Here is a 12,026-nt window from a genome sequence, read left to right as displayed (position 1 = left end):
TGTGTCTGCGTGTTTTCTTGGAAGATGTGTTATGCTTTACAGCACTGACATTAAGTGGCTTCCCCTGCTGTATCATTTGGCCTCATCTTAATTTGACGACACACTACAGGATACAGCAATCATCCTGTAGTGTAATTCATCAACAACTTTCATCTGAAAATCTCCAGAGAACAGAGGAATAATCACTTTTTCATCTTTGGCAATAAATCAGGAAGAAACCACCACCTGTTGAATTATAAAATAAAAACCTGTGGTGGAAAATATCTCGTTCATACATAAGACAGGCATCAGATTACACAACAGCAGTCAAACACTGTTCGTACACACTGTATGTTTACAGAGAAAACAGTACCCAACACAAAAGCTAATGCATAGCAGCTTATGTAACTCATCTTAATTTAACTAAGAAGCCTTGAATATTTATGTCTGACATCCAAGGTTATATGTAATGCATGTTTCTAAAACTACACTGAGAGTGGATCCACTAAATTTAAGTATTCATATTATTCCCATATATAGGACAGTCCAGTTATTAACCTACTTGTACATACGTTTTTTTCTTTTAGTCAAACACCAGAACTAGATTTTAAATCATACACAAGCAACATGTCAAAACTGAAACTGCCCTTAAAATAATGAATAATTAAGGAGTAATATAGAAGATTTTGTAGACAGAGGCACATTTTTGCAGGGAAATAAATATCCATCCTTTGTTGTCATTTAGACTATATCTGCGTTGCCTCACTGAGAAAACTGCAAATTTGGACGCTGTATTTTTTATAGTAGGCTCTCTGTATATTTACAGATTATAAACTCTTAACATATGTACACAAATAGTGCAAGACTGTCCTAGGTGACTGAAATTAGAGCTTCCATTTTAACTTATATTAAGGCTATTTTTCAGGTTATCTCGTGACTCTGACAGCAGAATACTACATTTCAGGTCTAGTGCTTTGAAAAGACAATGATAGTCCATGTCTATTTAAGACACAATGACAGTATGAGACCACATATCATTTGGCATATGAAGCACTGTTATTATTAAATTCTCCCTTTCTCTGGAAAGGGTCTTGGGCCAGAGAGATGATGTCATATTGCTGTAAACTAGGAAATATGAACATTAGGGTGGTCAAACCATGTGCCAAGAATATGAAAATGTTCATTTAATCAATATACAGGCTACACAAAAAAGCTAACACATTGGATTTACTGACAGGTTGACAGTTAGCACTGGAAGAACATTAAAAAAAATGTGTTTAAGATTGATTGTCCACATCTTCCACAACTTTTCTTCAGCCATTATCAGCTGTGGTTTAACTTATTCACTGAATCAAAAGGTGCTGCAGAGGACAATCTCTGTCTGGATATCCTCACTTTGAATGACATGAATCCTTTTGAACAGGTTGTCATCTAGTGTGATCTTGCACTGAGGCTGTCCTGCCACCCTATGGTCATGGATGACATTGCCTCGTTCTGCACCAGTAAAAGCACTTGCACAACCTGTGATCATATCTGCTGCTTGTCCCACTTTCTTTGTAAATCTGTCTTAAAACTGAAACAATGGTATGCGAAAAGTATAAAAATGCATGGATGTTGCACTCCATGCTGCGCCTTTATGGTCCAAATAGGAGGTGCTCAAATTTAAAAAAAAAAAAAAAAACACTTGGTTGCAGGTCACAAGACTGTTAGGTGGTAAACATGCAACTGAAATGTTTTAAAACTAAGAAATTAAATTCGGAGATGGAATGATTCAACAAAGAATCCACCTTTTGAAAGAAACATTGAATTCCCTATAAGCATCTGCAAGAGGAACAGCAACAGACACAGATTTTCATGTTTTTTTTGCAGGAAATATGATTAGAGTTGTGGAAATGGAGAGAAACTGATGGAGACAGGCCAGACAGAGGGACTGAGTAAGTGAGAGAAAAATTGTGTGAGCAAGTGTTTGCAAGGTGATGAAGTCATCGTTCAAAATGTTGTCGAGGAGATGAGCCAAGTTATGCGGGATCTTCTGTCACTTTTTAGAGCCAGTAAACTGAGTGGAGGGCTGTAGGTTGTAAGCATTTGTCTCTCAGTGGGGGAATTATAGCAGATGAACCAACACCACTCCTGTTTCTGACGGAAAGATGGATGACAGTTACTGAAGTTTATCACAACACTGTGAGTCTGACATCTTAGCCCTTTACAGTCAACGGCAGCAACTCATGGGCTAAGTGAAAATCTGTTAAAGTGGTCATTAAATACTGAGAAGAAAAGGAAAAGGAACCAACATTTAACATAAAAAGAACACAAAGGAACACAATGCTTAGGTAATAGTGACTGACTTTCCCTGTTTACACTTGAGTCCTTGGAAAACCTCTGCTTTTGTCCACACCCCCCATGTCAAGTACTGACACTGGACTGTACACTGAATGATACAAAACAACATGCTGGAATGTAATGAGGAAGTGGCAGAGTTCATATTCCTATAAACAGATAAGATAACCATGCAAATCTTTGTAACATTCTACCTATGGAAATAAGGAACCGTGCTGCATGCAACATTTTTAAAATCAAACTTAAAATAAGATTAAAATTTACTCAGATATGTGCTCATGAATGATGATTTTGTATTGATTAACTCTAACTTGATTGTATTGTTTTATACCTTTCTGATTGTATTGTTGATTAAGATTGTTAGGATAAAGACTTGTGCTACATTTCCTCTAATTATGAAGTTGTTTTTTTCCATTTGTCAGTTTTAAGCTGAATCGTACTATGTGTGCAAAATAGCTGTTGAGCTGTTGAGCTCAGCACATTTACATGTTGTTAAAATGTCAATGCTGATTAATTTGCAATAAATAAACAAACTGCAGTAGTTTAACCCTTGTGTTGTGACACTGATTGTACTACCTCATAGTTTGAAGTTCTACTGACCTCACTGATGTGTAAAAATAATAATCATAATAATTGCAAAATTGACCACTTTCCCCTTTAAATATTTATTTACTTTTAAAATGTATTTATTTATGACCTTATTAAACCCAAAATGTATGAAAATATTGAAATGGTAGGTTAACACATTCATTTGCCACAAACTGAGCCTGCCTATTTGACTGTAAAGCATTGCTTCTAAAATATTTGATATATTATATATTATATATGCTATGAATTAATAAATGTATATGCATGCTTTTGAGGGTCACTGTTAGACCTCTTATGAACCAAACTCCAATGACAGAACTTCAAATAGATTTTTTGGGGAGGGGTAGTGCTATTGATATTGAACATATAAACATCCATTTTATTAAACCATGTTGTACAGTTGAGGTCTCTGAGACCCCAAAGAGAAATAATGCATCATTTTCTGTAGAGGACTTCTGAAAAAAATACAGTTTGGGAAAGTCATGAAGTATCAAGTTGATAAATTTGGTGATAAATAAGAGCTTTAAAGCTGTTAAAGAGGGCTCTCGGTTAAACCTCAGCTGTCAGAGTTCACTCGGTTAAAGATGTTCTAGGTAGGCGTGGGAAGTAATGTTAAGCTAATGATTTATTACAGGTGTCAGGAATTGCTGTAGGAGTTATCCAGCAGCTAAGGTTCACTGTTGTTACCTCAGTTATGTTATTAATGTGTAAAACAGCAAAGAATTTAAGGTTTTTAATGGCCAGAGTGTCATCTATATTGTAAACACAAGCATATGGAAGAAAAAGATAGAAGCCTACAGTCAGCTGTGTGTGTGTGAGCGTGTGTGAAGAGGCAGGCAGACATGCTGACTGACAGTAGAAAGAGGATTTTCTGTCTGTTGCCCAGTGAGAAGCTAATCCTGAGCCAGTGTCCCCATCGCTCTCCCTCTCTCTCTCTCTCTCTCTCTTCCTCTGTCTCTCTCTGATCCCATCTCTGTTCTTCAGTCTGCTCTGACTCTGCAGATTGAGCCTCTCAGGACTGAGCTACAGGAAACTAACCAGCCCCTCTGCTCTTCAGACTATACTCAGGTGAGTGATGGACTTTCCCTCCTCACTTCTCAGCTTCTCTTCAACTCCTCATGCTTCCCTTTAAGAAGTACCATAGACTTGTTTCAATCATGTTTTTTTGTGTCAGGGCATCAGCTTTCTTCCTGACAAATGGGAATATTCTGAAAAAATACAATGCATTTGCTGTACATTGTTGTAAGAGTATATTGGGATTCATTACACTTTAAATCAAGCTTTATTTATATTTACAGCATGCTGTACAGCCTACACAGCAGCCTATTGCATTAGGGCCTCTTAATCTGCCTAATATTAATAGGGACTAGCCACCTGTCAACAACTGTTCCCATTAATATTTCCTTTGTCAAAGCTCAAGCATATCTCCTACAGTACATGCACACCCAAAACTAATAACAAAACCTAATAACAAACAACCAAAAACACTCAGTAATATATCTTTCCCCATTTCAGGAAAGGTCAGACGTCTATAGGTGCCTCTCCTCATCAGTCTCCTCTTCATTTAATCTAGTCTCCAGTGGGAATCCCTCTAATCCTACTTTTTCCACTCTCTTTCTTCTACATGACCTCTTCCTTTAACCCCTCCCCATGACCTTAATGCTTCTCTCTCCTCTCAATTTCTCCTCTCCCTCTAGTGTTTTTGACAATCTCTGGCTTCTCTGTCTTTCTTCTTTTGCCTTTGTCTGTATTTTTATCCACTTAAGTAGCTCCTTAATTTCCCTCACTTCCTCTCTCCTCGTCATTCTTTCCAGTGTTTGTTCGGCTTCTCTTCATCACCCGCCCACTCGCAGTCTCTGTTTTCTTCCTGTCTGTCTTGTGTAAGCACAGCTGACCAGCCCAGAATGTCATAAAGGATCATGTGTTGGCTGATGCCAACTCTAAGCTGGCGCTTCAGCTTAACCTCACCAAAAGCTACTATCAATACTACGTATGTGTGCGTAAAAAGTGACTTTGACCTGTGGCTCGAGACAATTATGGGAAATGCACCTGCTGATTACATATAAAGCACACCCATAGCTACATTTCTTAGCTCCTTGTTCCCCATTCCACTTCACAACCTCTTCGATCCTCAAATCTTGGCCTTCTATCTATCCCCCACGCAAACCGCAAATCAAAAGGTGACACATTTGCACGTTTGCATTCTTAGCCCCAACTCTGTGGAATCATCTTCCACAATCTGTTAGATCAGCTGAATCCTTGGTCTGTTTTAAACAACACCTCAAAACCCATTTATATCGGCAAGCCTTTCTATAGACATCCCTTCTTGTTCCCATGTCCTGTTTTATTTCATTTTGGTTGATTTCTCTCTGTGTCATGTTTGTCTATTTTATCAATCTATCTGTTTCAATTTTGCATGTGTATGTGTCTGTAAAGCGCTTTGTAACTGTGTGTTTTAAAAAGTGCTATATAAATAAAAGCTTACTTACTTACTTACTTACAAAGGTACAGAAATGCCTCATAGAAATGCTGTAAAATTAATTTATGTGCAGTATTTGACACCATTACAGTGTTCCTCATTTAATTTCATATAGTTCATTTACTCCCAAAATAACAGAGAAAAGAGAATAGAAATAAAATGTCAACTAACATTGAACCCCTTTGATTGATGTCCTCTGATATTTGATTGACATTGTCTGACAGACAGTGTTACACTGTGTGGGCCCGATGACATGTTACATTAATATGTCGGCATCTTTCTCAGCATCCAATCACAAATCATCTTAACACCTGAGCTGTTGGCTCTCCTGCGATGACCAATCAGAAGGCCTCTATCTGTTTCTAGAATAATCTAATCACGCAGACTGTGGGCATATCCGTTACTTAAGCATTTGATAGCTTAATGCAATTAGTAGTTTAGTAGGCTGACTGTGTACCTGCAAAGATGTGTGATCATACAATGTAATGTAAATATGAATGTTGATTACACTAACAAAGGCAAAATATTACCAGCATCCATTTGCATACTCATAAAATTTATTATTTCAAGACATAAAATCCTTCTGTATTGTGTCTCCTTCTTTGCACTGAGGTCACAGAGCAACAATTACAAGAAGCAAAATATATTTTGCAGCATTTTCAAAAAAACACAACCACTGCCATCCCAAAAAAATGGATTTGGCACTGTAATCCAAAAAAGACTGTGCCCTGTAATAACTTGAGTTATTATAATTTCATAATCTCACTACCATGTTACCAAGCTACCAAGTTTTCTGAAGAGACACAATTGTGCTATAAAGTAGTACAATAAATATCCTACCCTGCTCTCATACTTATACTCTGGTAATGTCACAGATTGTTGCCAATCCACCCTCCTTTCTACACTTTTTTCTAATACTCTGATTCCCAATTATCAGCTTCCTCCAAATGCCATCTGTGACATTCAGGCAGGATGCCGCGGTAAAGTTCAGACTTGGTAAAGCCAATAGCTCAGCATGTTACAAAGTAGTGCAAATAAACACAAACATTTACCCTGACATTTCTAGCTGCCTAATGAGACTACAACCAACAGTTATCACATTCGGATATGGATGGTATTCAGGGTAAACTACCTACATGCCTGCAGGATGTAACCAAATTTAAAGGTGAAATTTAATTGACAAACAGTGGTAATACAACATGATGTCATCAACTGAAAAAAAGACACAAATATCACCTCTCACTGAGAGGTTGGCAATTGATTTTTTTTTCTTTTTTGAGTGAATAGAAATCACACTTGAAGCTGATGGAAAGTCACGTTTGCCGTCTTATCTATTACCAGGGAATATCCCAGACAGCTTAACCATGGCAAGCTCTTTCACCCGCATGGTATCTGGCCGTAACACGGCAGTGATTCTGGCCAGCATAGGAGCCGGCACACTGGCATCAGGATACCTCCTGAGTGACAGCACTGCTGCTGCTGACAGGAAGAGGCTCTATCCACCCAGGTGTGTGTGTTTGTGAGTGTGTATATGTGAGGTGTTTCACTAATTACCTGTACAAAGTTGTTTAACACTGTTTCCTTTAAAGAATAGATTAAGGCAGCTTATCAACAAGTTAAAATTGTAAATATTAAATAAATAAACTATAATACATTGCAGTGCTTGTTATTTCTGCAGACTGCACAAGCAAAACATCTGATGCAAAGTGAAGTCAGATTGATTTGTGTGTGTGTTTTTTGTCTCACCGCTGAATTTCAACCAGAGAGAGACCCACATCTGTCACTGCATAATTTCTTAGCAAAGCTCTGCATTTGCACCGAGCATTTTTATTTCAAAGAGTTATTTGTCTTAAAAATTGCTCAGACTGAAACATGAAACAGTTCTACCAAAGTGAAAGTAAACTTGTCTAAGTAACTAAGTTACTTCTGGAAACATTTCTACAGTGCTGATTTCCCCGACCTGAGGAAGCACAATAACTGCATGGCAGCAGCCCTGACCCCAACCATTTATGCACGCCTGAGGGACAAGACAACCCCCAACAACTGGACCCTGGACCAGTGCATCCAGACCGGAGTGGACAATCCTGGACACCCCTTCATCAAGACTGTGGGAATGGTAGCTGGAGATGAGGAGAGCTATGAGGTTCGTGTTATTGTTTGTAATGAGTTGTTGCGTCTTTAGTCCTAAAAAATGAGGAGCTGACAATGTTTACTTTTTCCATCAGGTGTTTGCTGAGATCTTTGACCCTGTTATCAAGGATAGACACAATGGCTATGACCCCCGTACAATGAAGCACCCCACTGACCTGGATTCTTCCAAGGTTAGACCTCCATTTGTTCTCTACACCACATCCATGGCCTTGTCCGTCCATCACTTCTTGTATACACTCATACAGTGACCTGACCTTTCTCCTCCTCAGATCACCTCTGGGATGTTTGATGAACGCTACGTCTTGTCATCTCGTGTCCGCACTGGCCGTAGCATCCGTGGGTTGAGTCTTCCACCTGCGTGTACTCGCTCTGAGCGCCGTGAAGTGGAGCGTGTGTGTGTGACAGCTCTGTCTGGCCTGAAGGGAGACCTGACTGGTCGCTACTACAGCCTGGGAGAAATGTCTGACAGAGAGCAGCAACAGCTTATTGATGTTAGTGACCTACACACACACACACACACACACACACACACACACACACACACACACACACACGCAAACACACACACATACACACACACGGTTGGTTTCTGTACTTTTATCTGATGACCTTTGACATCTAATGTCCCACGGTCCATCTTTCCCTTTACTGGCCAATCAGGAGCACTTCCTGTTTGATAAACCTGTGTCACCTCTGCTCACGGCAGCTGGGATGGCCAGAGACTGGCCTGATGCTCGTGGGATCTGGTAAGACTAGGAGAGACTCAGTCCAAGATATACTGTTGCTTTTATAGCTGCACAATCTGTTGTCTTTGCATAGTTTCCCTAGATTGCTAAGAAACTTAGATTTTTGAAGAGGCCTCAGGAGTTCATTCTGTCATCCACAGCCATCGCTAGTGCTTGGTTTGTAATGAAGACAACTGAATTTTTGGTTTAGAGTTACAGTAACTGAAATAAACAGCCAACAGCTAATTTGTGACAATCTTCATTCTGTAACTTCTTTCTATCAATATGTGTTATTTGACAACATTCACCAATTTGTAAGATACAATTAAAGGTCAATTACTAGGGGAGTGACATGCTAATAACAATCCTATACTCATAGCTGATCCCAGTACAGGATTTAGGAAGGATTTGGGAATACTGTCTGACGTCAGACAACATTAAGCACCATCACCATTCAGTCGGACTGATATGACTAGAGAGAAGTGGATTATACAGTAGAATTAGATTACACTGTTTATTCTGTAAATTATGTAAGAACTGATTATACAGAAAACATTGCACCCCCACTGCTGCAAGGCTTAAAATCAGCAACAAAAATGAAAATTGGACTCCCACTGCTAGGATTTCTGTTTTCTCATTTTACATGTAAATTCCATTTTCCCATACATTTAGTGCTTAACACACCTCTGGTAGTATCCTGAAACTTTGGATGAATGCACTCTCTGCAAATCCAAAACATCTCTCCTCATGCCTCTCTTCTCCTCTTTTTCGTTCAATAACTGGCAACTTCAGGATAATTTCTTTTTCAATGTTGCTGTTGTTTTTTCATGTTGCTCCCACCACTCACCTCCCCATTTGCTATGCAAAGTGCCTTGCTTCCTTGTGTGTATTTTTTTGAGAAAAATCAAAAATATGTTTTCCTTTTAATGTTAAATGACTGAATTATATGAGAAGATGTACTTACATGGACATCAAAATCTGGCTTTTGATTGGAGTTGAATTCTGCCTCCCTGATTGTCTCAGGCACAACAACGAGAAGAACTTCTTAATTTGGGTCAATGAGGAGGACCACACTAGGATCATATCCATGGAGAAAGGAGGAAATATGAAGAGAGTGTTTGAGAGGTTCTGCAGAGGTCTTAAACAGGTATGTGTGTCTCTATGTAATTATTTACACAGTGTGGATGTTTCCAACTTCAGTCTGTTCATCATCCTGATGGAAACAGTATATGCATGTAGTTTATCTTAATGTTGCAAAGACTTCATAGACACATTGTACACAAGTCATGTGAAAACAAGACAAAACTGCAAAAAACAGATCCAAAATGTGTGTGTAACTGCTATTTCTTATTTGTTTACTGCTTGTACTAAAAGTATGTTATGTTCTTGTGACTTCTAGGTGGAGCAACTAATTCAGGAGAGAGGCTGGGAGTTTATGTGGAACGAGCGTCTGGGCTACATTCTCACCTGCCCCTCTAACCTTGGTACTGGACTCAGAGCTGGCGTGCATATTCGTCTGCCCTTCCTTAGCAGGGTAATGCAGCAAAAACACTAACAGGTCAACTTCAGGATGACTGTATTCACCCCTGTGTATAGTGTTTCTCACGTATGTGATGTCAATGATTTAGGACCCTCGCTTCAAAAAGATCCTAGATAACCTGAGGCTACAGAAGAGAGGCACAGGAGGCGTCGACACAGCTGCCAGTGGAGACACCTTTGACATCTCTAACCTTGACCGTCTGGGCAAGTCAGAGGTAAACACACAGGGAATGAAGAGAGGAAGGCAACGGCTAAAGCAAGCAAAAGTAGAAATGGGCAACAGGCTGAGAGAGACAGAGCCAAACAGAGGAGAGTAGACATCTCAACAGGTGTGGGCTGTGAATAACCTCTGCTGTTCTTTAATCTGTAATCCAGACAGGGATGTGCCAGTTGAGGTTAACAGACGTCTGATTCATGAGTTGAGCCTCTCATGCACCACTTCCTCACAGGCTGTGAAGCAACCTCAACAAGAGCTACCAATCAAACGCTATAAAAGCTCATAGATTGCTTAGGTCAGGTTTATAGTTAGGTATAACTGGAGCAGCCAAAACAGCCACACCCGAAATGCACTACCCCCATTCAAATCAATGGGAGGACTGGCGTTTTCGCCGTACCGCCTGATTTGGTCTGAATACGGCTTTAGACATAGAAATTTCCACTGAGGGGGGCAGTATTTGTATATGTCCTAAGAGGAAGTCCTGTCTGGAAGGCTAAACTCAGGGATCAAAAGTCCCCCATTTTAGTTGAATTTGACACTGCCTCCTGGCAGGATGAGCCCTTCTAAACATGTATAGGGAAGTTACAGCCAATCAGATGCCAGATGATGGAGGGGTGAGAGAAATGGCATGGGCATCAGAAATAGTTAAGAGTCAAAACAGCATAGATTAGCAGAGGATTTAAACTGGGAGTTTATAACAGCTCATAAACAGATGAAGGTCAATGGTTCTCAACTACTGTGTCTACTCAGTAGTAACTCTACTTAAAAAAAAGTAAAAATCAACAAAATAGTTTCTGCAAATCAAATCACTTTCCTCTTCTTTCCTGACTGGCTGCACACTGTGAATGGTTTAACAGCTGCCCACTCATGAAAGGCTGAAAAAATGTGCTGCATTTTATGGGTGCAATTGCAAATGCATTAAAGCAAATTGCAAAATAAAACTTACTTCAGAAAAAGTAAAACTGCTCAGTGTAAAATATATTCACTTTATTCCAACTAAACCAGTTGATTCCACTTTTTGCACTTTAACCTGAGACAAGGAACTAATCATTGAAATCAGCTGGAGGTCTTGTCAGATTGAATTAGATTCTGAATACTCTTGGGCCTCAGTGGTACATGGTGGGAAGCCACTGAGTTAGAGATCTGGTGCAATGGTTGGTAATTTACACAGATATTAATTAAAATGTCACCTGAACTTGTGAAACTGTATGTTTTGATGATGTGATTGTTAATGCACCACATCACATTATGCATCCACAGGTCGAGCTGGTGCAGCTCTTGATTGATGGTGTAAACTTTCTAATTGAATGTGAGAAGAGGCTGGAGAAGGGTCAGGACATCAAGATTCCTTCCCCCATTGCTCAGTTCAGGAAGTGAACATTACCTCTGCTGGGTATCCTGGAGTAGAGCAGGCGCTCCAACCGCTGGTCGTTAAACTGTTGGTCTTAAAAAATATTCATGGCATGTATAGCATCTTACTGACTTACATGCAGAATAAATTAATTACATGTATATGAATTCAAAACACAATAAACTCTCTTGATGAATCAAACTGCGTCACTTACAGGTGCTTGTCTGAAGACTCAAGGGTTTTGTTAATTATTAGAACATAATAATTTCTGCTTTTATACATGTTGATTAAAATTTCAGTGGTGTGATGCAGAAAGTTCATATCATATAAAGTACGTGGAAAAGTGGCAGTGAAAATGAGATCAGATTAGATTAGACAGTGATAACTATCATAAAACCATACCACCGGTAAATAAATGCAAAACAAGGTAATAAATCCAAGCTAAATCTAGGCCAAACTCTAGGTCAGAAAATATAACTACAGTGCCAAGAAAGTATATTACACACACTCTCACGTGTGTAATATACTTTACTCCCACTGCTCTGCTGGTTTCTCAGGCAGAGATGTTGTTATCAGGCCATGGCTGGTTGCCAGACTGACAGACAGATGGAGCTACGTATGTTGGACAATAATGTCACAACCTTTGCAACTCTATAATTA

The 12,026-nt window shown here is 39.3% G+C and overlaps 1 protein-coding gene across 1 annotated transcript; it reads left to right on the top strand.

The window, feature by feature from the left end:
• Positions 1 to 3,834: 3,834 nt before the first annotated feature.
• Positions 3,835 to 11,567, top strand: LOC122998622 (creatine kinase U-type, mitochondrial-like). Its single transcript, XM_044375570.1, has 10 exons — positions 3,835 to 3,972; positions 6,725 to 6,890; positions 7,328 to 7,526; positions 7,609 to 7,704; positions 7,804 to 8,025; positions 8,195 to 8,280; positions 9,283 to 9,406; positions 9,659 to 9,793; positions 9,888 to 10,013; positions 11,276 to 11,567. Exons 2-10 carry the CDS (start codon positions 6,748 to 6,750, stop codon positions 11,390 to 11,392), a joined length of 1,248 nt encoding a protein of 415 aa, XP_044231505.1. The 5' UTR covers positions 3,835 to 3,972; positions 6,725 to 6,747; the 3' UTR covers positions 11,393 to 11,567.
• The last annotated feature ends 459 nt before the right edge of the window (positions 11,568 to 12,026 follow it).

Source organism: Thunnus albacares, chromosome 2 (assembly GCF_914725855.1).
Source record: "Thunnus albacares chromosome 2, fThuAlb1.1, whole genome shotgun sequence".
Lineage (NCBI taxonomy): Eukaryota > Metazoa > Chordata > Actinopteri > Scombriformes > Scombridae > Thunnus > Thunnus albacares.
Note: the sequence above shows the minus strand (reverse complement) of the source record. Positions and strands in the feature narration are given on the sequence as shown.

Excerpts from the sequence above, each read along its gene's own strand:
- LOC122998622 (XM_044375570.1), top strand. The coding sequence starts at position 6,748 with ATGGCAAGCTCTTTCACCCGCATGGTATCTGGCCGTAACACGGCAGTG. Across the intron at positions 6,891-7,327 it reads AAGAGGCTCTATCCACCCAG|TGCTGATTTCCCCGACCTGA; the intron begins GTGTGTGTGTTT and ends ACATTTCTACAG. Across the intron at positions 10,014-11,275 it reads ACCGTCTGGGCAAGTCAGAG|GTCGAGCTGGTGCAGCTCTT; the intron begins GTAAACACACAG and ends ATGCATCCACAG.